Source organism: Paramormyrops kingsleyae, chromosome 6, assembly GCF_048594095.1.
Source record: "Paramormyrops kingsleyae isolate MSU_618 chromosome 6, PKINGS_0.4, whole genome shotgun sequence".
NCBI classification, from domain to species: Eukaryota; Metazoa; Chordata; class Actinopteri; order Osteoglossiformes; family Mormyridae; genus Paramormyrops; species Paramormyrops kingsleyae.
The window spans coordinates 6567060-6593191 of NC_132802.1; the positions used below are offsets into that span (position 1 = coordinate 6567060).

General features: G+C 50.9%; 1 protein-coding gene across 6 annotated transcripts in view; it reads right to left on the minus strand.

Annotated features, from left to right (window-relative positions):
* Positions 1–26132, minus strand: part of prdm16 (PR domain containing 16) — a 170305-nt gene that overhangs the window by 100263 nt on the left and 43910 nt on the right. For all 6 annotated transcript variants that reach the window (XM_023841555.2, XM_023841550.2, XM_023841549.2 and 3 more), the window contains exon 2: positions 16724–17073. In XM_023841555.2, the coding sequence (XP_023697323.2) occupies positions 16724–17073 (350 nt within the window). The remainder of the gene's footprint in view (positions 1–16723; positions 17074–26132) is intronic.

Consider the following 26132-nt stretch of genomic DNA (forward strand, 5'->3'; position numbering starts at 1 on the left):
GCACCGAGGTGATGTCATACTCAGGCCCTTCAAAGGTAACTATGCCCTTTTGGGTTCACGGCCCAGTTCCGCACGTCACTGACTGACTTCATATTTTCCGACCACCACCGACAGTGTAAAACGCCCGGGGGGGGGGGGGGTGCTGCTGTAAGGGAGAAACCAGGGCCCTCGCTGAAGCACAGGTCCCAAAGGCTGACTCCTGTTGTCAAGGTAAGGGGCGGAGCCATCCCGCGATGGGAAACGGGAAGCCACTCCCCTGGTCGCCACGGAGATGCGCGAATACAACTGTGGACCCCACCTGTTTTATACACAAGTCCAAAGGGCACCTTCCAGATTCCCCCTGAACTGGCACCGTGACGCTCACCCCACTGCACCCCCGACCTCCTGCCCCCCACCAGGCGACTGAAGGCACGGCACCCCCCCGACCAGCACATTCGAACGCAATGAATATCTTAGTGTTACTTCAACGCAACATCAAAATGCCCCAAAGGGATTTCTCTGCATTACTGGTAATGGCAATGAATTTGTTAAATTTTTTTGCTGATATGGAAAATGAAAAAAAAAACAGCAATCAGCTGCTCCGGCCTTTCAGACTCGCTGTTTATTTATTTATTTCCTCGACTCTCCGGATAAAAGTACCAAAGAAAACGACTGACAGCCATGTCTAATATCTCTTTCTGCCAATTTAGGGTTTTTTCCTTCACTTGATGTCTTTATGTGAGCCTGAAAGTGCAGAGGAATGAAAAGGGGGGGGGGGACTCCAGTGAGTGACCCCCACAGGAGGAGAGAGTATTAAAAGCAGAAAGAAAAGGGGGTTGTTGGGGGGGGCAGGATAGAAAGTAGAGTTCCCCACTGAGACCAGTGCTTCTTTGCTGGCAGTCCACATCTTGTCTTCAGACGGCTTTTGTCAGGACGAGAAAGAGGGGCTCTTCTTCACCGGGGACTTGGACAATGGGCGTTTTGTCCATCCTGGGGGGGGATGTGGGGGGAAAGAGAGGGCCCATCTTCGCGAGGGGTAGCCTTTGGGGCCTGCAGATGTTGAAATGGGGATGATTTATTAGCCCCTCTGTCCTCGGTGGCACTTGGCCACCTTCCCAGACGCGCGGGAGCGAGAGACAGGGGAGGAGGAGGTGGCCAGGGGTCGGAGACATCTTAATACCGTGTATGGGCATGGAGGAGCAGGCTCGCCCACTGTCGGGGTATTTTGGGCCTGTTTCTTGAGAAAATCGCTCGGGAGCTGTCCACACGGGCGAGGCGGGCAGGGGGACATGTCACGTCCCCACAGGACCCCTTCATGCTTTTTAAGTGGGACGGACGGGGCGGGGAGATGGCTGGCGTGCATGGTCGCTCCCCCTACTGGCCATCCCTTAGAATTGCACCGTGCCCCGAAACAACTCATTCACTGCAGGGGAGTCCGTGAAGCTCACCGGATCCTCGTCACTTACAGACCACAGAGCCCGGCGCAGAGTGCCTGACGCGCTCTCCGTGGAGCCGCCATGGGAACAGGCGCCCATAATATCGTCCCACCCCAAACACCCTTGCAGATGCCCCCAGCAGCAGTGTAATCCCCTGGCCTGATTCTCCGGCTCGCGCCCTGCTCTCTTAATGGACTGCGGAGGGTTAGTTAAGGAGGGAAAGTTGAAAGACACATCAACAGGGCTACCGAGAGGATTGATTGGCAATGCAATTTCCAGCCCTCCCTGCACGCCACCTGCCCCCTCCCAGTCCCTTGCCTGAAGGAGCTGTGTGTGCATGCAGGCAGCGCTCGCAGATGGAAAGGCTGATTGCCTTTGCTCCTTGAGACAAACCTCCATCGCCAAACAGTGGCACACAATGTGGTATACGACTGGACCCTGTGCAAGAGCCCTGACACCAACAGGAGGGGGTCATCTGTCATCTGGGGAGGGGTCATGGCGCCATCACTCTCGCCACTCACGTCTGTCATCTGCCACAACGGCCCAGGAAGGGGGGGGGAGGGACCCTACGTGTCTTTCACACGGCAACTCACTGCTGCCTCCATTTATCAGCGCCATTCCGATTTGAGCGGAGGAGAGACATGAGAAAGGATGTTCTGGCTGGATTTTCCCACTGCTCTGCCCCAGTCCAAAATTAACGTTAATTTTAACGTTAAAAATGTTATTATAATTTTTTTTTTTAATTATATTTGGAATTAAATTAACTCAATTTGCTTGTGTAAAAGATGATTGTAGTAAATTTATGGCCAATCTGGGGAGGACAGGGAGGGGGGGGGGGATATATTGCCATCCCAGTGGAGCGTAGACTGTTTATCGGGACGAAAATGAAAACAGCTGACGATAAAGGAACGTCACCTCAGGACCCGCGCGGGTGGCATGGTGCGGTGACCCCTCCCCCACTCGGCTGCTGATAGGGCTGCTTCCCCCTGCTAGCGCCTCGAGGGCCTCGGGGGCCCAGGACCCGGGGCCCGAGGACGCCTTCCTGTTCCGCTTACGCCCTCAGCGTGGCCTGCAGATTAATGAGTCCCCAAAAGCCGATGTCTGTCACGGCTCCTGCATCAGCACAAAAATCCCTCAAAATGTTGTATTTTTTTTCCCTTAAGACGTGATTAAATGCTTTTTTTTCCCATGGAGGGTAGGGCAGGGGAGGGGGGGGGGAAAAAAAAAAAAGTGCTGTCTTTGTGAAAAAGCGTCAGAAGTAGCCCGGAGTTACAGTAAAGGTTAATGACAAACAAGGGACAATATGCATAGGACAAAGACGAGCATACACTGGCCATCTCAATGGCTTTTTCATTTCTCCATGAATAATTTAAATTATCATCTCTACCCAAGGACTACACCGAGCGCTTCTCAGAAGGAGAGAAGAAGAGGGAGAGAGAGGGAGGGAGAGAGAGGGAGGGAGGGAGGAAAAGAAATGGCTCTTCTTTTTGTCCTTTTTGCTTCTTTCATTTGTGCCCCATCTCTTTCATGTCTCTGCACGGGCTGTTCCACGGGCATGTGAATCAGCCACGGGAACAATGGCGTGTACGAGGGCCGAGGCGGCGGGGGAAGAATGGCGGCCTTGTTGCTCTCCGGCCGGGACTGACGTTGATTAATGAGAGTGAGGACATGGGCAGAATGAAGAAGGAAGCTCCGGAAGGTCTTTCGGGGGGTGGGGGGTACCGGAGAGGAAGAGGGTGCCAGCGGTGACGAGGAACATATCGCGGCCCATTGGTGGGTGTTTTGGAGGGGGAGGACGGTGGTCTGTGTGACAGACCACTGAGACGCTGACGGCCTCCAAGACGCACTGTCCAAATGGCACTCAGAGACCTCACATACCTTCACTGGAGGATTAAGTTACTAGAACCCTAGGTTAAGAGAACCCTAGTTTTAGAGAACAACTACATAAACCATATTAAACACATAAATCGTGTTACACTAAGAAACTCACCACGACTTAGAAAAATCGCATGTCACTATGTTTTATCAAGTTTCAATGCATTATAACTCAGTTCTTCACTATAATCAGTTAAAGTTGGTAGAAACTGGCATTCCAATGTCCCTTTAGCTGGTGAGGTGAACGTGTGCTTGACCTCTGTGGCTACTGGCTTAGCGAGGCCGGTTCAGCAGCTGTGTGCATGAAGCCGCGTGTCATCGACGCCTCTCATCGACCTCCAGGTTTCCGAGAGCCTGCTTGACATGAGAAATCATCCTGGGAGCAGGAACGGGCAGATCCTGAGCCCAAACAGAATCCCAGAGTTGTAAAGCTAACAGGCTATTGCATTCTGCCTCCGGTTCCGTCAGGGTTCTGGATTCCCCATTCGGAATCACCTCGGGGAGGGGAACACCATTTCTGAGGACGGCACTAAGCCCTGGGTCCATCGTTTCCACAGTAACAGATACGAGCATCCTGACAATCCCTTCCTGTATGCCACGAGTACCCTACCCACCAGCAACTCCATACTGGGCACAGCCCCCCTCCAGCTAGGAAATGAGAGGTTCAGGTTGGGGGGGGGGGGGGGGGTGTGTGGAAGGGAAGTAAAGGGGGGAAAAGAGAATAAAGCTTGTGTCCAATTTGCTCTTTTCTGAAGCACAGCAAAGCTGGCCTCCTTCCCAGTGTATCATTCCGCAACTGAATGAGGTCAATTGGTTAGCGGTAGAGCTTCAGTGCCGATGGCTTCTCATTGAGGGGCAAATGGTGTTCAAATTAGCCAAAGGTGTCAGGGAAACTTCCCTTTGGCCTCTGTCTCCTCACAACAGGCACAACTACACAAGAGTAGGGAAGAGAAATTATGGAAGTTACAGAAGACTCATTAGCTGAGGATCAGAAAATGATGAGTTGCTTTTGAAACCTTATAAGATGTTGGCTGCGGGGTGTCTTTCCCTGTACATGGGCATACTGATTACCCAAGGAAGAGGCTCCGACAGGCAGGGAGTCAGCGTCCAAACGAGGAGTCTGACAGAGTCGGACTGACCTGTGCTGTGATATACAACCTGGCTGCTATTTAATTTCCAGCACTAAACAGTCAGACACGAGCCCCCCCACATGGAGAAGCCCGCTAGCCGGATGTTTTTTTCATATTCAAATGATCTCCTTCAAGTATTATTATGACGACGGGTAACAATTGAATTTTATTTGCTGAGATTGGCGAGTTTTGTTCAGCGATTTGTTGCCAGAATGCTCCATTTTAGCCTTTCGCTCCAGCTTTAGCGTACTTAGCCTAGCGGTGACCCCTAGACATCCAGACGCATTGTCTCACCGCCCATCTATAGGTAAGCACCTCGCTAAAGCACCCAGCCACTTCAAAACACCTGACAATAGCCAGATTTCCTCCCAATTTACTGGGGGAGAAAGGCCGACTTGGGGGGCTTTCAGCGGCCCTGAATGCAGGGGCCTCCTTCAGCCGCAGCCGCCCTGACCTTCATTTCCCCGTCGCTCCTCTTTGGAAGCTCCTGACTTAGGCTGATTGGTGGACAATCCCTGCTGGCCCCCTGGTAATCCGGGTTTCTCACCGCAGACGGGTTTTGCTGAAGGTGTGTGTGTGTGTGTGTGTGTATGTGGATTAGGTTTATGTTACATTGTGGGGACCAAATTATTTTGACATTGTGGGGACCATTTTTGAGGTCCCCACAAAGATCTGTGAATGCAATCTGTGAATGCAAAAAAACTAAAAATGCCAAAAGTCTCATATTTTGTTTGGTTACTTATGGGTAAGGTTAGGGTTGGGTAGGGATTAAGGTCGTCATGCTGGGATTAGAGTTTTCCCCATAGAAATGAACGGAGAGTCCCCACAAAGATATAATTACAAACCTGTGTGTGTGTGTGTGTGTGTGTGTTTGTAGGGGCTACATGGCCCACAATGAGCAGACTCCCCACACACTCTCTAATTAGCCCGGCTCCGATTCAAGTTCCACTACAACCATTTTCCCCGAAATCCCCGTCTCCTGACACTCCAGAACAACCTAATCAGCCTCCCCGTTACTGCCGCAGACGCATTTTTCTCCCCCTTCGGCTGTTCAGACGGCAATCTCTGCGCCGCACCGCCTGATGGCCACACTTTCCAGGCGTCCGTGTTATTAAAGCAATCAAGAAGTTCCCCTGCCTGGCCCAGGCGGCACCGAGAACAATGCAGCCCAGTGGCGCTGTTCCACAGACGCTGTGCGGCACGTTTAGAGGCACGTAGGGGCCGGGGGGGTTCGGGCACGGGGGCGTAGCTCCGCTGAGGAACCCTGTTTACGTGCGGCCCACAGGCCAGAGGTCCTCCCCGGCCCCTGCTTCACGAAGTGCGACGGGAGGATCGTCTTTCCCTCGGTCCATTCAGCCACTCTGCTGCATTTCCACAATTGGGATCCTGTGACAGGAAGGAAGAGCCAGCAGAAGGGGGTGGGGGGGGTGAAATGCAATGGTGGCGGCCAGGTTGGGGGGCGAAGGGGTGGCAAATGAAAGGTGTGCCGACAACCCGCTAGAAAACGCAGTAATCGTAGAGTGGCCTCGAGAAGGGATTAGCATAGCCTCCGGTGCGGTCCACTGGGGGGCGCTCTTCAAACGGAACTGAATACACCCAGTTTGTTGGTGGCCTGTACGGTCACTCGCCCATGTGACTCATGGCAAACATGGTATACAGTACCCAGAACATGACTTTTGGGTTAAAACAGGCGAATATTAACATCGAAAAGTATAAGATCCGCTCCAGTGTAACACAGGGAGAAGCCAGGCATCATTAAGCCCCCATTCACACACACTGAATCCCATCTTTAAAAAAGAAAAACAGCAGCTAACTGTGAATAATACGCGTTGCATTAGCCCAGGAGAGTCGTACCTGACTCCCAGAGGGTAAGAGGAGCAGAAGGAGTGGAGTTTGTGGTTCTGGGAGTGAACAAAGATGGCTTGAGGTACGTTGCAGATACATTGAAACACAACACCTTGCTACCTTTCATGACACCCCCCCCCCCCACCCCCACGTCCAGCCACTATGGCCATAGGCGTATTAAGTGCCAAGCCAATGGGGCCTGATTTCCTGATTCCCTCCCCGAGAAAGTCAATATTACTCCCGCTGAACAATTAGTTTTGATTTCTCACACTAACGCATATCGACAGTCAGTTCGTCAGAGAGTGGAAAGGAGTGAGTTGAGAAGAGGGAAAAAAACAAAACCCCGCTTTGATATCGTTATAAGTCGAACAGACGTGTTTTCCCACAATGCAATGCACAGACGCACACTTGCAGCGGAGCCTCCCGATGAGAACAGGACAATTATTTTCGGCCTCAATATTACTGAGGGTGCAAATTATATCCTCTCTGCAGGCACTATTTTTCAGCAGCGCATTTTTTGACATCCTCTTTAGAGTCCAGCAGTGTTTGTTCATGAGTATCGTTGGCGGGACTCACGTCATTCACTAGCGCGGCTTTGCTGCGTAACTGCCAGTTTGCACAATGTTTACATTTGGGAGTCACATGCGAAACGTCTTATCATGCAAGCACTGCAAAGACAATCAATCTCGGACACGCCAATGATAGACCAGTCCCTCCGGGTAAAATCTCAGTGTTTGCCACTCTGCTCATAGATACATAAAGTATGTGGCGGGCGAAGATAATTTCCTTCTCTGCACATTCCATTGTCACCTTCCTACAGGTTCCCGACCGTGCGGCTTATTATACACAGTTGACTTACCCTAATCCATCTTTTTTTTTTCTAACCTTCTAACCTTCTTGTGCCAGGTGTTGCCTCTCAGATGCTCTGCTGTGACAGGGGCTTCCTCAGTTTGGGGGGGGGGGGGGACTAACCCACTCTGCAATTCTGACATGGGACCTGGTTGGCCTCCCTGAAGAAATGCACTGCAGCCAAACCAGCTGCTACGGGCTAATGGGCGACGGAACTGAAGGAATAAGGTTTAAGTGCCTTTATGAAAAAAGAGAAGGGCTTATGGTGAACATTACATTCTTAGGGGGGAGATTATTCAGTCAGCAACGGCTACAGAAATCGGGCCGGACGCAGGGGGAAACGTCTCTTCCGAAATTCACATAATGCCGCCCATCAGCGGCCAGGCCAAAACACCTGCTCGGTGACAGGAATTATGGGTAAAGGGAGGGAAGAAAAAAAAATCCAGGCGTCGCAGATTCTCACACGAATGAATGGCAGTTATCCTGCCCTCCATAGCATCTCGGCCTCGATTTGCCAATAGGAGCAAACAATCCACAAAGGAGATCCTGCTCGACTGGCAGGGCGCACGGGCGTAGCAGAAGGGGGGAACAATTTGGTCATTCTAAGCGAAGAGGGCCTTTCTTAAAATCCAAAGACATTCTATATCCAAAATCCTCTCTCAGAGCCATCATGTGAAGAATTCCCCCCCCCCACCCCCCCAGCTAACTCCCTCCAGTCCCTTCTTCTTTCTGTTTTTTAATAAAGCTGTTTGGTTGTCAGTCCTTTTCATGCGCGGACTCCCAGCCATGTGAAAAGTTAATCCCTCAGTGAGTCTCCGCCACTCTCATCTCCCTGGGAACCCCGGGAGCGACTCGAGCTCAAGGGCGACCCTGACAAGGCTGGAGTGGGCGGCCCGGGACCCTGGAAGGCCCTCGAGCCGCCCCCCATTCAGCCTGCCCAGGTCTGCCTCTCCTGCGCCCGTCCTCTTCAGCGGCTTTTGATGCGGGCTGGGGTTTCTTGGGGAGGGGGGTGACGGACAGTGGGATTTTGGATTTACATCTTTAAGTGCTCATCAAGTTGAAGGATGACAGTGGGCAGAAAGGAACTCTTAATGCGCTTCTCCTACTTGGGACAAACCGTTAAAGCCCCCCACCCCCGGACCACCTCAGACTCATTCCATACTTCTCCTTGACCTATTCAGGAGAATGACGCAAGCGGGGATTCAGGGAAGGCCTGCCGTCTGTATACCTGAATCGCTTACGTGAGGGACATCTGTGATCACCCCTCTCAAGACGGATTCTCCGCTGTGTCAGCGCCGTCTCTCTGTGTTTGATAAAAATCGAGTGGTAATGAATGAGCAATGCTCGAAAGTAGCAGGTTGTTATTGCCACGGATCCGATAATCGCTCAGCGTACAGAAAGCCGGCGACGGCCATTGGTTCTGACGCTGACTTTTGTATTGTGTCGAGGCTTAGCATATCTAGCGGAAAGAGTGAGGGGGGGGTCCACTTGTCAGTCTCCAGAGCTGAATTCTCCTCCCGTATTCTTTTTTTTTTATTATTATTCGTTCTTTTTCTTTTTTTTTATGGCAGTTGGATCCGGGTGGCACTGTTAACACGGGGGGGCACCAGCCTAGCATCCTAATCCCAGGCCTCTGTCTGCCTGCTGCTCATTCAGACTCTTCCCGGTGGCCCCCCTAGCCTTCCGCTGTGCCGCCGCAGCCGGGCCTTGGGCACAGAAATTAGTTTTCAGGGGAGAAAAGTGAGATCTCAGTTGTAAAGGTCAGTCAGACTTTGTCCTGTCTTGGGGGGGGGGGGGGGTTATCTCAAACACGGCCTTTGCCGCACAATGGGCCCGCCGCCGCTGACCGATACCCAAGGAGGGCCGGATAAATTACCCCCCCCCGATAAGAGTGAATTAGCCTGAAATCCAAAACTGGGGAGAAACAGAGGAAGGAAAAGAGAGGAAGGAGAGGCAGAAGGAAGAAGCTCATTGTCCTGTAGCCGACTGTCATACAGGGCACAAGTTCAGCATCAGCTAGTGTGGCAGACACACACAAACAAGCAGGGTGAGGGGGGGGGGGGCTGTACACCTGTAAGTTACAGGGTCACCTATAAGGTGGATGGAGCATCTTTCAAATAATAAGTCAGGGATGGAGGCAGATTCTGACTTGAGCCGCTGATTTGCGATCCACATGGGTTATGAAAAAACACCCCGAGCAACTAAAACTTTCTACTTCCTGCTTTGCCCAATCAAATTCCCCCAATTGTAAACTCATACACAAATCAAACAGCAGATTCTGAAGAATATTGTTATCTAAGTAAACAGATAATATGTCAGTGAACTGAACGATTCCTGCTAAAATAATCTTACATGTTTCGTCCCCCCGACCACCACTGTCCTGAGATTTTGCCACATACAATCACAAAGGTGTTTTTTTCATGTAGAGAATGTGGACCATGTCATGTCACTGGATGTGCCAAAGCCTGACAGGCAAGAATGATGGCCACCCATGTCTGCGTGTTTGGTCCCTGCTCTTGCTGTGGGTGTAATGACACTGGGGGGGGACACATCAGGGTCTGGCTTTAAAAGTTTGTTCTATGAAACATCCACAGACAGAATCAAATGCACCCGTTTTTGCTGAACAACAGGGCAGGTCGATGGGCATTGCTTACCTTCTGTAGCCTACATTGCTTCCATACGATGACCCTGCAAGCGGTTGCAGCCATAGGATCACATGATTAAGTAAAAGGTTCGACAGACTCTGAGAGGGATGCCGGCAATGAACCAGGGAAGAGTCCCAAACAATTAATAAATAAGTATTAATAATGATTAGCATGAATTACACTGCATCTGTGTGTTACCTTAATGTGCTTTTAATTTTTTAATGAAATAATAGGGGCCGTGGTGTGTAGCATAGCCACAGGGGGGGTGGGCTGGGGGTGTAAAGAATTGCAAAGAAATCTATATAATGCTTTCTTACTTTAAAAATACATTTAATTCTAAAAACGGAGCGGCGTGTTATTACAACTCAAAACCTACAGGAATTCACACTTCAAAATTAGACGCATTAATATATTATTTCCTTTAGTTATGAATTTCCAGGCCTTTTGCCTAACTACACGAGACAAATTAACGTCATTAAAAATCTGACAGTGCAGATTACAGAATATAAATAGTTAAATAAAACTACCCACTATTTGGCTCACACCTGACATTTTTTTCTTTTCCTTCACGAACGTATTTCTCTACGAAGAAACGGGAGAAACGGAGTAAAAATGACGCCGGGTATCTGCGTGGGGAAGCGGCTGGCGGGATTTACAGGAAGGCGTCGAGCAGAAGAGACATGGCTAAATCCCGGGATGATTCATGAAGCGGGGCCCCCTACTTGCCGGGGGACGTCGGAACGTCCTGGAAAGCAGCCCCGCGCGCGATTCCGCAAGACAAACAGCCCCGCTGCACTCGGGCAGCAGCGCGGAGGATATGAACGGATAGCACTCGACCGTTTCCCTGCGCCCTCCAAAGTAAAGAGGAGTTCAGCGCGTTCAGTTTAAGCAGAATGCTGCCATTGTGCTGCAGCTTTCGCGTCTGTTCGGTTATTTTGAAAGTCAGCTCATGGAAAGAACAACATGGACTTTTCTCCCCCCAGAGCAGCAGTGAGGACCATGCAAAAGCAGAGGAATGCTGGTCAGTAGGCAGACTGGGTGGGGTGGGGGGGGGGGGGGGGTTCACACATTCTCGCAGAGAGCCACATCTTGTTTCAGTGTTTCCTCCAAGGGGTGCAATTCTGTTGGTCGTCCAATCAGAGCAGCCGATTATCTGCGAGTGTTTATGGCATTAGGAAAACATGGTAAGTCGCTGGAGGAGAGGTTTGTGGGAGCTGGCAGGGGATTCACGGCCCGGGGGGGGGGGGGGGTGCCCGAGGTGCAGAATGATGTTGCTGGGACAAACCACACAGAACAGGGCCAGTGAATAACACTGCCCCCCACCCCCCTTCCCCCAGCCGGCGGTGACCAGATCCTCAGTCTCGCAGCTATAGTAAGGCATCCCCAACCCCAACCCCCACCCACCAGCCCCATCATGGCTGCTACTCAGGCAGGTGTCGACCCCCCCATTTCACAACATCTCTCATGGAGACAAACGGGCAAGGAGAGCATTGGCGTGGCGTCAGCATACAAAAACTGATCCGTCCTGGAAGTGTCTCACACAGCCAGCGGACAGCCTGCCAACCCAAACCAGTGGACCCTGTTAGGCCGAGAGCGGAACCATCATCTGCGAAAACAGTGCTTGCATTTCGGGTTTTACGAACACATCGGTGATGGCACAGCACGTGTGGTCGGTCAATACACCGATCAGTGGAGTTATCTGTGTAAAGTTACTTATGACTGTTACCATGGCAACTTTACAGCGCACTAAATATCTCAATCAAACCAAAAAAAAATAAGAGTAAAAAATTAATAAAGAGATATTGCAGCAGTCAAAGATGAAAGACTCTTTGCTCATATCTCCCTGTTGCCGCCCCCCTTGAGTTTACTTTCATCTCGGCCTGGAGATTAATTAACAGCTGTTGGTAACGAGTTATTAACAAACGAGGAGGCATCAGCGCGCTAATCGATGCTGACGTTTAATTTGCTCCGCGTTTCCTCATCATCAGGCTTCGCGCCCGGAGGAGTGGGCCGACGGCGTCCGGGGGGCAGACGGGGAGACGGGGGGCATCCGTCGCCGGCAGCTTCCGAGGGCCGTGCGCTGCGTTCGCCCGCGACCAGGACCATATGTTTGATATTAGCCGTAATCTGTTCCACTGCAGTGCTCCGAAAACTGGGAGAATTGGATTAAATTGGCTAATAGCATGTTTAAAACCTACATGAAATGAATGCGAATGGAAGAAATTACAACTGAGGCTAAAATTGTGGTGTTATCCTTGTTCTTAATCTTTTTTTCATGCATACATTTAGGTTACTTTTAACCTAAAGGAATAATGGCAAAAACCACACCGAATTGCTCAACAGAGTAGCTCAAGTTAGAGACATTTTATCAGTTTCGGTGCTTTTGGGCAAGAGAGCAGGTAACAAGCATCTGCAGCTAATTGAAAAGTTGTATCGCATGTAAATATGGTTTCAACTTTGCTGCTTTAACACGGGCTGATCATTCTAACGGGTCGAACACAATGGTTCCTACAGCTCTGACATTAAGTACTTCCTTCTCTCTCTTCAGAATACATGACCTTAACTTCACCTTCTTACCTGAATGGATCTTTTTGTTCTGGCTCGAACAACACAGGCAAAGTTAATTGTGATTTGATTTGTAGGAGATGCTTAAAAAAATAGACTATGAGCTGTGTTTGACTTGCGCTAAGGGCCAATGTGTGGCTTTCTCCTCTATCTTGCCGTCTGCGTATCTACGCTCCACACTGATAACATCCCCCTTTTTTTCCCCTGAACTTAGAGTCTGTATCCATCAACTTATCAGGCAAGAGGCCTGCCCGGCCCTGGTAAGGCGCTATATCACATTGTCATGTTCAAGTTGCAAGCTGGGAAACTTTTTTCCCCCCTGACAGAGTGGACAATCCCCCCTGAAGTCCTTGGCTGTATCAGCCTTGTTCCTGCCGTCCTCTGGCCGGCCTCCTGCGGGCAAACAGACCAGACAGTTTGCGGGTCAGTCACCACCAGGCACTATCTCCCTGGACCGGCAGCGGGAGACAAAGCTGGACAAACAGCAGAAGGGTAGGGCCTGGGACAGATAGTGTCAGGGCGCGGTGGTGCTCCAGACGACGTTAGCACGAGGACAAACAAAGGCAGAGTGCCGGCATGAAAGCTCCCTGTCAGAAGTGGATCAGAGGACAAAGGAACGTTCCAGAAAGTATGAGGAGCACCGCGGGGAAGAAAGTGTCTGTCACGTACACCCAAAGAACACATGCAGCCTGCATATCGCTAAGTCAATAGGATGGCAAATAAGAGAAATGCCTGATAGTCACTTTTTGATCAGATGAATAATGCTGATATGGGGGCGTGGAAACCCGGGGCGTGGGGCGGGTCGGGGGGGGGGGGGGTAACGCAGAGAGGGCAAACAAAGTGTTTGAACTGCCAGCAAGTCACCCGAAGGTCATCACTGCAAGACGCTTTGAAGCAGAGGAGACCGGGTAAAAACTGACACCCCCCAACGGCCAGCGTGTCCCAGACGATGCGCTCCGCGTTGGACTCTGTGGACAGGAAGTAGCTGGTAGTGCCCACGGGAAAGTATCGATGGGCCCTGGCGTACCGTCCCGCCATCTGGCCAGCGTACGGCTCGAGCCCTATCGACCTGGCCAGGCCGGATCAATAGCTAGTTAGTAATTACACAGCGTGGAACTGCGCTTTTAATTGTGCAGATATTTATTATGGTCAATACTCTTTATGTACGCATTCCAAGAGACACTGGGCGATGAATACGCTGATAGTAATTTATTTTTTGCCAAGCGGATATGTTAAGGCTGGCTTGGCGTTTCCTTTGGGGTTATACGTCATAAGGACATAGTGAGGGTGCTGGGGTCTTTGAACAATAGGACGAGCCATGAGTGCAGAACTGACAAATGAGTGCTGAAGCGAGAAACGCGACTCATGCAAGGTCACACGAAGGTCAGCAAACATCAGCCGCGCCACTCTTGAAGGCACTTGCATCATTTACTCCCCCTCTCTTGAAAACTGTCACGAGGCTACATCTACTGACTAAGGGACCCCCCCCCCCCACTTTCCTGCCCGCACTCTGAAGTACTTTACATTCCCTTCTCTGTTCCCTCATGTGCCCAAAACTTTGGTGGCCATTTTGGCTCATTCTAATCCCCATTTTGGCTCTGTCTGATCCAGTTTCATATACTGTGAGGCATGCCAGGCGTAGCCTGATGTTCTGAGAGTTGACCGCCATACAAGACAATACCTTGAGATCGGCATCAGGCGTTTCATCAATGCTTTGTGGAAACCATGTACACCTGATGCTTTTGTTCTGTAAGATCAGCAGCCCCCATGGCTACCCCACCCCCCTCACCGCCCCCTTGCCCGAGAGGGGCTCATGACTGCCTGGGCACCGCCGCATTATCCACGCTCCCATAATGACGTGGCGCCCTTTTCACGGGGCCCGCGCTGAGGGGCAGGCGAGCTGAAAGGTTTTCCTCCAGGCCCCGGCGGGGGGTTAAAGAGGCACGCTGATTGAAATGGGCTGCAGGCTGGGGGGGGGTTGGGGGAGCAGGGTGGGGGTCGCGTGTTATATCATGTTGTGATAAAGGCAGCATAATGGTTTTTAAATAGATGACTGCGAGTCTTATTACAGAGGCTGCAGAAGAGGCAGCGAGGGGCCGAGGGGCCGAGGGGACGTGGCCCCAAGCTAAGCATCCTGCAGATTGAGCTGTCCGTCTCTCTGAGATGGATCTGACTCACCGGCCTGCCGCTGCCCCCCCCCCCAGGGTGGGCTGGACAGGCCTCCCTCCACCTGGACTGTTCTCATTACCCAGGACCCAGATGTGGATGCCCGCAACCCCCACCCCCCCCCCCCCCCACTCGCCCCGGGTAATGGAGTGGTGCTTTTCTCACCAAACTGACGGCGAGTGCACACCGCCGGCAATCGCCGCTCGTTAAGCCTCCTCCCGGCCTCTGCCACTCACCAGCATCGCTTTGGGCACAGTGCTTCCGAGAGGCCCGTTTAAATAATTGCTGGCTCGTGTCGCATGGGGGGACGGGGGGGGGGGGAGACGGGTCGACCAAGACCCCTGCAGCCTGGAGCCCGTGTGCAGCAGTGACAGTGGCCTGGCACTTTCATCCGGTGAGAGCTCTCCGACAAATACTTTTTATTATTTTTCCAAGCAATCGCATCATTCCCCATACTCTTCCCCCCCCCCCCCCACTGCTTTGGCTTTCCTTGCAACCCCCCTACCCTGGTGTTCCCATAATCTGGTTAAGTCAACAGTGGCGACCCATCGCTTTCGCACCGGCCCCCCCTGTTTGTCTATGTTCCGTGGGGGCGGGGGTGATGTAGCGCCACCTAGGGGTCCTCAGGGAGCCCCACGATACTTGTTCGAGGCTGGCCTCTGTGGCTGTGTGCCACAGGAGGGAAGAACACTGGAAGGTTCTCCATTATGACTGGAGGGAATGTTTTTTAGAAGCACACAGCTGCTCCTAACACGACCACAACTCAAGTGAAAAACCCCCCCATAAAGAAAAAAGAAACAGGCCATCAAATAATGAATCCCTGGTCCCTCCCCGGCCTTCTGCCATAGCGGATCACATCGGTAAGGCGACTGACATCGGGAGAATAGCTAACAAGGAGACTTACATGTGTTTTGAGTGAAATGTGAGCCCGGCGTGGGCGGGAGGACACTTTCTGGCTGTCTGGGGTGGGGGCACCATCTGTGGATGAGCCCCATTGACAGCAGCCCCCCAAACCTGTGTGGGGGTGGTTGGGGGAGGGGCGTCATGGGTGCGATAAGGGGGCTGGTCACAGCGTGAGCCAGACAGGAGGGACCTCTCTGAAGGCTGGCGTCACGCTAACCAACCGCAATGCATCCCTCTGTCACAGTGGGGGGGCTCTCCCCCACACAATGTGGCCATTGTGGGGGTGGGGGGGGGGGTAGGTCTGTCACTCTTACCCCAGAAGGGGCATCAATACCGTCTGCACGCAAGCCAGGGTGACTGTAAGGCAGAAACATCCATGACAGGGGCATTCTGCGAGGCGGGGGGCACTTTCACAAAGACATTTGTTGCCCAGATTTTGTTGCCCAGTACTTTATGACAGCCCCCCTCTCTAGTTATGCTCAATGCTCATTGCTTGTGAACGAGATTAACTGTGATGTGTAATTACATATAAATATGTAATGCAATATAGATGCAGACTCTGTGGAACCTGCATCCCCTCAGTATCTGGCTTCTCATTCGTACTGGAGATGAGGGGGAGGGGCAGAGCGCCCCCCCCCCCACCCATGGTGAAGAGAAACCGAACGGTTGAAGACCACAGACTGCAGGAGAGAGAGCGAGAGAGAGAGAGAGAGCGAGGGTGGTGCAGTCCTCTGGCGGCCGTATCGTGTGGCGTGACCAAACGGCCCCGGAGAAGCCGGTATCTGCGGCAATCGGGGCCGCCACAAGAATCCCGAGGAACCGGTGGTGCCGACGTCCTGAAATCCCGGGTTCAAAGGGCCGAAGCCAATCAGGTTATGAGATGCAAATGGAGCGGCCAGCACGGGGCTCCTCACCCACACCGTATCTCTCCTGGAAATCAGGAGCAAATCACGACGAGCTCCGTCCGCCTCTCCCAGGCTCATACACGCCGCCTCCACCGTCATTTACCTACAGCGGCTGCACATATGCGCTAGGCCTGGGGCGCCATTTACCCAGAATGCAGTGAGACTTTACAGAGGCACTCGTCCATGTAAATAAGTTGCATTTTTTTTATTTATTTGATTTTATGTTCCCCTGCCCTGTGTTTCCTGGGAAAGGCTCCATTGTAGTGCTGTCCTAAATGAGTAGTTATGGATGGATGGATGGATGGATGGATTAATGGATGAGTGTGCTTGCCCCTCGCCATTTCTTTACATGCCCCTTTTCCTCATGCCCTCGCAGTCACACCTCCTGCCCCACAGACCATGCGGCGCACGCCAGCTCTCCATACCTCCCATCCGAACGTGGTCTCCTTGATGGAAGCGCTCTGCATTCCGCTGTACGGCCCGAACCTCTCGCCGAGTCCGATCTTGGCCTTGGCCCATATCCCGAGGCCTGCCCCGGGCACAGAGGACTCACGCAGCTCCAGTTCACTGGGAATGGGAATGTCATCGGGAATGTAGACGGGCACCTCGTAGGGCGAGCCCTCCTTGGGCGTGAGGTCCTCGTCGTTGGGCAGAGGGGAGGGCGGTCCCACTGGGATAGGGGACATAATGCTCTCCTCTGTCTCCTCCTCTGCACTTTCCCCGGTCGGATGGCTGAGCTCTTTCTCGTACATACTGTCCGCGGCATCGTTGTCGTCTAAAAGCAAGATACAAGGGAACACGATTAGTCTCCGCCATCCTCACCCCCTTCATCACCAGGCATAATCGTAATCGATTCACCATTATTCACCTTATGGCTGCGGTCATCGCATGATGTCTCACTTTTCACAGCTTTTTAACCACATTTAAACAAATATTTTGACTTGTCTTCACCGTACTGTTGGAAAAATCAGCCGGGTACGCTGGCAGTGTTGAGTTTGGACCAGGATTGAGGTGCTTTCCTGCAAAGTCTGCGCTGAAATGAACCCATTTAAACAGCTGGGTTTTTTCCATAAGCAATTAAGGTTAATTTTATCGGTTAAGGTTTTGGTGGCGAAGCTCTTCCTGGCTCTAGATCCCTCAAAGGTTTTGATCCAAATGTCATTAACCAGTGAGCGAGTGGCTGCCCTGATCATCGATGCCAACTTCCGTCCTCGTGGGGACATGCAGAGCTGTCAATATTTACACGCCGAACCGCAAAGATCATCAGGACTGACGGACATTAACTCCTCGTCCTCCAGTTCCAGATCCTTTATTACATCCACTTAAGAACCAAAACTGTTATTCTGGATACAGAAACTGAGCCTTCCTGAAAAGTATGTCCTACCACTTTTCCTGTCTTCCAAAACGTCTCAACTTGTGATAATGACGGACTCCGGTGCCACCTTGCCAGAATGGCAGACATTTTCTGTCGTATCGCCTTACAGATAATAGGGTAAAATGCACCAGTTATCTGGCAGTATTGCCTTTTCTCCCTGTGCTTTCGATTAGCCACTTGTGTTTATTGCCAGCTGCCAGTCTGTGGTCGACAGCCATTTTCGCAGAATGGCCCGAAAGTAATAAGACAAAGGAGTTTCGAACCCAGAACCACAAAGATTTATAGCCTGAGTCCCGAGAGTCTCTGACCACTCTAATTGTGATAGTGAAATGATTTTATTTATTTATTCTCCTTGCTTTCATAGAAGCCAGGATCGTTCGGTATATTTTAATGGCCATTTAGGCTAAAACAGTCCAGTAATCAACAGTCTAAAGGCAGGAAAATCTTCCTCTTAAAAATAGCAGTGTATGAGTTTGTCTCTTAGTGCGTCTGAAGTAGAAGGCAAACATTATGGACTGAAGCAAATCTCGTTTGAAAGAGGAATAAAGCATGCATGACCACACGCAGCACCTATCTGGCACAGCTCAAAGCAGTATCACATGAGAGAAAGCCTTCATTTCCAGCAGAAGCCACACAAAACATCTATTTTCATGTTGCCGTGACGACGGCAGTGTCAGTACATCGGCGTATTTGGTGTAATTTGTCGATGTGCCGCTGCAGTTTGCTATCCAAACACGGGGCCGGCAATCAGAGTTAACTAGGCCACAATTACACCAGGAGTGTTTCCAATCATCCCGCCGGTGCCCCCTGCCAGCCCCCCCCCCCCCCACCACCACCACCCACCTCCGCAAACCCAGCCAAACACATAACTTTTATGACTTGAAAATGTTTTTGTCTGAAATGAAGGCTATTTACTTGTAAGCAAACTTAAAAAAAATAATGTCCTCCCAGCCTCCCTGATCAACCCTCTCACCGCGTCATGGCAAGACTGGACCCCCTGTCCCAGCCTTCTAATCCAGCACAACATCCTTCCCTGCCCAGAAAGATCCCCATCAACTAACCATAAAAGTTACCATTGTCCAAGCCGATTCCACTTCACATAAAGGAAACGCCCCAACACGCATAAACTCGTAAGTCACTTCTTATCGCGTGCATAAACTCACACCAAATGTACGACATTTTAATATACAACGATACTATTCTTTTCCAGTAACTCTTCTGTGTGTAAGCTCAGAAAGAACGCAGACTGTTTGCTCTTGAATCGTCTAATTAACTGATTACCCGGTTTAATTAAGTGGCTCTTGATATAAATGTGAGCAATAATGACATGTGGCAGATCCTCCACAGCGGGGGCAGCTGAGCTGTCCATGGAGATCCGGGAAATGTATCACGTTAACCCCAAGCAGTAAAATAAAGCCTTTTATAACCTATATAGCAGATCTTGCGTCATCCTGTGATTTTGAGGGAAAAGGAAAAAGTTTTGCCCATTTTTTTTAATGATTACGGTTTCATAGGAGTTCAGACCTGCCAAGGAATTAACTTGGGAACACATACGCCAGCGGTAGCTTCCCCGTTTCACAGATCAATTAAAGTTTTATAACGACTGCCTATCTGGTGCACTCTTCGAGAATCAAAAGTGATTTTGACCCTTTAAAATACTTTCCGCCATTTTTTGGCTTCGAATCCCTTGGCTACAGTTTCACCCACCAAAGACTGGGCTCGGAAAATCTATTAAACGGTGTTAAGGGCCCTGGAGCAGAACAAGCTGATCACCGCACTGAAATCTGGTGCGAGAAAAAGGGAACATGTTTACAATTTCGATGTTAATGAGCAAAACATCATTTAGCGAGTGATCTCCGAAGCGGCCCACTCTTCTGGGCGATGAGGACGGACATATCGTCCTTCTTCATAGTTCATAGTGATGGTTTGGCAGAGGGCTGGGATTCGCTCAACAGCAAAAAAAAAGAGTTTTAAGATGCAGAAAATAAAATAAAGCAAAAAAAAAAGTCTAAATAATTAGGAGGCCAGGAATGGGGAGGGTAAAATATGACTTTCTGAAAGAGAGAGGCTGTTTTGACTTGGGCGGGTGGGGGCAGAGGAGGTGGAGAGTGATGTTAGTGCTGTCCTCCAGGACCGTAACAAACTGACAGATAGTGACTTCCTTTCCAGGAAGATGTTTTCTTTTTCTCTCCTTCACAGGGAAACTATGTATCCTGATTACATCAGGGGTCAATCATTAATTCGCACCTTGGGGGTCTGTGCACCCTTCACCCACCTCCCCCCCCCCCAAAAAAAAAATCCCCTGGTTGACAATGAGTCGCTTGTTCAAGTTTGTTATTCCTGTGGAAACTACCGTGCAGCCGGGGCTGTCGCCATGACGCCACGCCGTCAGGTCCGTTCGATAAATTGTAAACTTGCAATTTAAATGGGGGCCTCTGTTATTTAAGACTGTGGCGGGTGACAAAGGATGGCCCCCATCTGCATGAAGTGCCTCTCCTCATCTCCATTCCTCCTTCCCCTTCTCCACAGTGTTGTTCTTTCCGCCCTCCATGATGGGTTGAAGGTTAAAAGTTGTCTCAACGTCATTTTTACCCATAATGCCCCCTCTGCCACCCCCCCCCCACCCAGTCAGGACTCTCACTTCTCTGTCACTTGAGGGTCTTTTAAAAAACACGTTCTCCGTTGGCTGCTCCAGCCAGTCGGCTGGTTATCAATATTATCATCTACAATATTATTTTTCTGTGTTTATGTGTTTTTTTTTTTGGCTGAAGACATTTTTAAAATATTTTATCAGTTTACACAGCTGGATTTTTACTGAACCTATGAGGTTAAGTATCTTTCTCTTGGGTACCACAGAAACTTTAAACCTAAACCGATAAGTTCAGTTCCATTTAACCCTTACACTGCCAGCTTAGTCAAAAACACAGCAAAGGCTTCGGCTTGTTAATCAATAAACTCAGAAATTAATGCTTTGATTCTGATACGTGAGAAATGTAACATGTGAGTAAAGATGCAGCTTGCATTTGGCTCAAAACTCTTTTTTAAAGCTTATTTTATCCGAACAACATACTTTTTTTTTTTTGCTTTGGAGAAAGCAGAGTGGGACAGAGTCCCTGGAGTGACTGCGGTTGGGGGCTTTGCTCAAAATGCCCAAAACCCAGCGGTAGAATCACTTTGATTTGAACCAGCAACCGTCCTGTTACAGACCAGCCTCCACACCTGCCAGGTCACGCACACTTTAAAGCTAAGGCCCCTGTCTGTGGGCCTAGCCACATGACACACCAGAAAGGGACGGTCACCCCCCTACTGGGCCTCTCCGGCGCCTCCTACTGACAGACCTTCTGTTGTGTCAGCAACCGCAGCCACACTCGCTGCTCTCAAACCTCTGACTACACTATATTTGACAAATGAAACAATATCCCCCCGCCACACCCTGGCACAGGGACGAAAGCAGAAGAGGGACCCCCCACCCAACTGGGTGATTTGTGATAAAAAGCTAAAAATGTATCCAGGGAGACGCACCAGAAAAAATGCAATATTTCCCCATCCAAATAAGGGGGGGGGTGTAACTGTTGATGGGGGGAGTGACATATGAAAAATGAGAGGGAGGTTGTGCAAGGACTTCAGAACATTTGATGTGGGACCGACGAGAGCGTCCAGATGCCCACGCCCCCAGTAATCCCCCAATGTGGTGCCACTTAGGGAATTATGGGCATCATTAGATGCACAGAGGAAAGACCTACCTGTTACTCTTTAATCAGGCCTTTGATGATTTTTATCTGAACTACGGCACCAATCTGGCTTGATTTATAAGAAAGAGACTGTTAACTGAAGCTAAAATCAAAAAAACATGAATAAGGCAGGGGTGTTGGGGGGGGGGGGGGTGGAGAGCTGTGTCCACTTTTCCATCACGGTGGATCGTTAGCGCTGACGTAAGGAAGTTGGGTGTGGGGGGGGGGGGGTGGTCAGGATGGACGACTACAATACCCAGCGAGCTTTCCAGAAACATACACAGTTTCCCCCAGTAAAACCAGTGGGGGGGCATTCCAGCTCACGGCACGGCGGCCTCACCCGGGCGGGCGGGCAGCACCGGCGATGGGCCAGATTAAACCACGGGTCACTTCCATGCGTGCAGAAAGAACCTTCCACTAACTCACCGCTATTAAACCCCCCCTGCCTGCGTTTCCCCCAAGGCTGTGGGGCCCAGCACATGCCGAAAGGTCCCCTCCTTCTCCCCCCCCCAGCCCTCTCCCGTCTCCTAACTCCCCGATTCACTTCTCCTCTCTCAAACGCATTTCTCCTTCTGTCCATCTTTCATTACATTTCATTTAAAAGTTTTATCCAATGCCGCATCCCTTTTTGAGAAAGCAAGGTCAGACCATCCCTGCAACAACTGGGGGTTAATGGCCTTGGTCAAGGGCCACGGAACCATTCTGCAGAACCTGGGATTTGATTGCAGACGCAGCTTTAGATGCCACCACCCACAAAATAATACGGATAACATCCCATCTTTCTCATCCTAACTCCTTTCACTCGTTTGTCCCCCATCAAGTCTTCTGCTCTCCATCATTCTTGTCCTCTCTCACTCCTCACCCCCCTCTTTCTCTCCTCCTCTCTTGCTGTACCTCCCGCTCTCTCTCCCTCTTTCTCATTCTCTCCTTCTCTCCCCCCTTCCTCTGTGCCAGTTCAGATCCTGCTGCCCCAGCTCCTTCAGAGAGGATCCCATCACTGGCAACCCGGTAACAGGAGCCAATGTGGTTAAAGAATCAGACTCGCAACTAGAAGGTTGTAAGGTTGAGGCTCAGGAGATGTCAGTCTCTCCTGAGAAAGACTCTTCATCTGAAAATTAGGGCAGCACTTCTCTATTCTTTGACAAAATAAGATGTGGGAGAAAGGATAGAGATCAAGGAAGCCATGTAAATCTTACTGAACACGAATTTGATCTGCGCAAATATAAATTTCACATGTGATCGTTTCTTGCATATTTCACAGCTGGTAAGTGGCTAGGATATTAACCGTTAATAAAATATGTGGACATTGTATGTAGCTCAAGTCACCAGTCGTCACGAGGCCCAGATGAGCACCATGCAGGTGAGGGTTTGTGCCCCTACCCACCATGCCGCCAGGGTCCCGGTGCAGGAATAGTTCCGGAACGAAGTGGGATGGAGGTCATATTCATTTACTTTTTTCCTATTCGTGATTAATGCCGGCCCTCTTGAGCTGTAAAGAGCCCTGACCCTAATTACCAGCTAATTGCTAAGCTGCTGCTTTTGTCCCGGACAACTTGAAGATCCTCACACTCGTCTGATGGGACGTTTCACCAGCGAGCTTTTGGGTTAAGTGCTTCGCTCTGGAACACAATAGCAGAGCCCCTTCTGGGACTTGAACCAGCAGCCTTTAGGGTATAAGTGCATCTTTAGCCATTACGCTATCGAGGCCCGAATGGCTCATGTTCAGGAACGCCGTCCTTATCTTGTACGACGAAGGGAAAATCAAACGTGAAAAATCAAAGTATCAGTGTCAGTTTCTGATCGCTCTCATAAAAAAGGTGCTGCATTGAAGGGGGGGGGGGGGAGTTTAACTACCCCCACCCTCCTCCCTGCCCTGGAGCTGCCACATCTGTGCTGCCGCTACCCCCCCTCCCCTGAGGCCCTGGGGGTGCTCGCCTGGCCCATATAGACATTTATTAACACGGCAGATTAATAGCACCAGGGAAAAGACATTTTCGCAAACATGATAAATATTAATAATAATCAATAGTAACTTACATTTGCTAAATTGAGTTACAAACATCACCCAAGAGACACAGATATGGGGAGGGGGTGAGACCCCCTGGCTCCCCACAGCAGGAATAAGCCCCCCCCCCCCACCCAGATTAAACGGAAACAGGACGGGAGGTGAGGATGCTGACTGCCTCTGCTGTTATTATTATCGCAAACAATCTAGGCTGCTGATTCTCCTCTTAAACACACACTGTTTATTTGATATCTAAAAACGCTTTGCAGCATAATTCAAATAGAACTGGCATAATGGAGTAGGACACGTGAACGTTTACATAGCTAAAGGGACGGCTTAGACTCAGCGCTCATATCTGCAGTTTGTGGGTATTATTGACTACCCGACTTGCTCTTTAAGAGGGCCTGGTGCGAGGTCACATGACAGCCGCCCGTACCCGTAGCTGTGGCCCAGGGCATGCTGGGACCATGCTGACATTTTCGCCGGAGCCTGACCGCTGTGAGAAAGCCCACCTTTGTTCTGCACAGGACCCTGGACCCTGGAAACGGCTCTCGCTCCATCTCCTCCCCTCAGACAAGCCTTTCCATTTGCCCCCAGCCCTCTCTATTTACCGCGTCCTCTTCGTTTGCCCCCCATTTTCACCCCGGTCCCTCTCTGTTTCCCCCAGGCCTGGGCATCGGCTTTTAAGGCTCCCACCAAAGGCAGCGCTCCACACCGGAAACGCTAACGATTGCCCCGTCGTCGCCGGAGGGTCGGCCATTTCAGTCCCGGTTACGTCACCGCTGTGGCACCGGCGCAGAAACCGCCGCGTCCGCATTTCCACGGCGTCTCCAGTAAATGACACGTCTCGCTTAAGAGGCACAAGGCGCCTCTATTAGCACGTTACGGTGACAGCCGCAGCGAATCGCGTGCTGCCGGTCGTGGGCCCGGGCGAGTCGCAGCCGCTCATCCACTGCGCGACTTCGTTTAGCGGCCCGCTGGGAATCGAGGGAAAGGTGTGCAGGCAGGAAGGGGAAAAAAATGCATTAATTTTTATTAACACAGAGAGCGCTTCGTTCCCTGCAACAATGTCTGACTCGTGGAAATGATTTTCACCTCTGCCATAGGGTGCACTCTCCACACATATATCACCCGATTACTCCCAGACTGGCCCCAGTCTCAGTCATTAGCCACTGAATTAACGGCAATCCACGCTGCCATTAATCACGCTGACAAAAGTGTTAGCACCGCTGCTGACCCGCCCGGGCACCAGGGGACGGCCCGGCAGAGAACGGGAGCAGGAGAGGAGGGGAGAGGAGCTGAGGAAGAGAGGAGGAGGAGGAGGCGTGCGGAAGGAAGAGGAAGATGGGTGCAGGAATGGGGACTGGGGAGCATGATGGAGGGAGCAGGAGGCACGGAATGAGAGTGAAAAGAACAGGAGACCACAGATGGAGAGGTGGGTAAAGTCAGGGGCGGAGAAGGAGGGAAGACTGAAGAGTGAAAGAAAGCTGCTGTCATGGGAACAGGGGTACAGGACGTCAATGGAAGGCCATTAAAATGAAAAACTGCGCATGGTGATATATAGGTGCACGTAGGTTTAGTTATGCTAAACCTGAAGTATTTGTCATTAAATTGTCCGTAGAGAAGGGCCGTGAATAGACAACCAATGAGATCATTTCTAAGCCCCAGGGCTGGAGTTTAGCATGGTGGCCAATCAGGGTTCTTATGTTCTGTAAGTATCAGCGGGGACATGGGGGTCTGGTTTGGTGCTTCTAGAGTGTAAATCAGGGGCAAAATGTGTTTAAAAATGTGCTTAAAAGAGTCAGATATATAAGTGTATAATCAATATCAGGGGGAGAGAAATAATGAAAGCTTTGGAAGCAGCTCTGAGTTCGGACGTTGTCTGCGAAGCACATGAAAATGTGGGTCTGTGTCCATACGGCCGTCACTGGCCCCGGGCCCCTCTGTCTCAGCAGACCCCTGATCTCACATACGCACGCGGGCCACCACTCAGGTCAGGGTGGAACAAATCAGCTGGGATCACCTGATAACGAGCGTAGTGCCTCATCGAGCCTGTGCTGGGAGCTCAGCTCTGGGGGCCACAGGGGCCCCAGAGCTACAGGAATTACAGGAAAAATGGGGCCCATGGCTGCGAGATTTTGAAGCCAGAGGGAGTTATGGCTCCAAATGCCCAAACCGGGCCGGGTTATCGGTACTCAGGGGGCAGGTGGCAGGTGCTCCAGGAACCGGAGGCCACCAGTCAAGTCCGTCATGGAATGATCCAGAAACATCTAGAACAGCTGGTAACTATTTCTCCCTGAGAGTCAAATTCCACCAGCAACAGAAAGCCAACGTCCACCAGCAACAGAAAGCCAACGTCCACTGCATCCACTGAGTGTCCAAAAAAAATTGCTGAGAGTTGTATTTCGGTCCGGAGGTACACATGATCTAGATCAGGGTTTTTCAAATGGACCCCCAGCTCCTTCCCAGTTACCTTCCAGCAAAAATGTGGACCATGTGGGGGACCCCAAAATCCAGTACCACCATGTGAACTGTGTCTAGAAACCCAAAAGAGAGCCGTTCAGTGAGGACGATGCCCCCACGGTGGACATATGAGCAGTAGCTTAGATCAACTCGCCAGCGCGTCTCCGAGACACACAGTTAACCGGGGGCCACCGAAAGACTGATTTCCCCGGCCTCCGATCCCATCTGTATGTAACTTTATTCTCAACAACCGCTCAGTG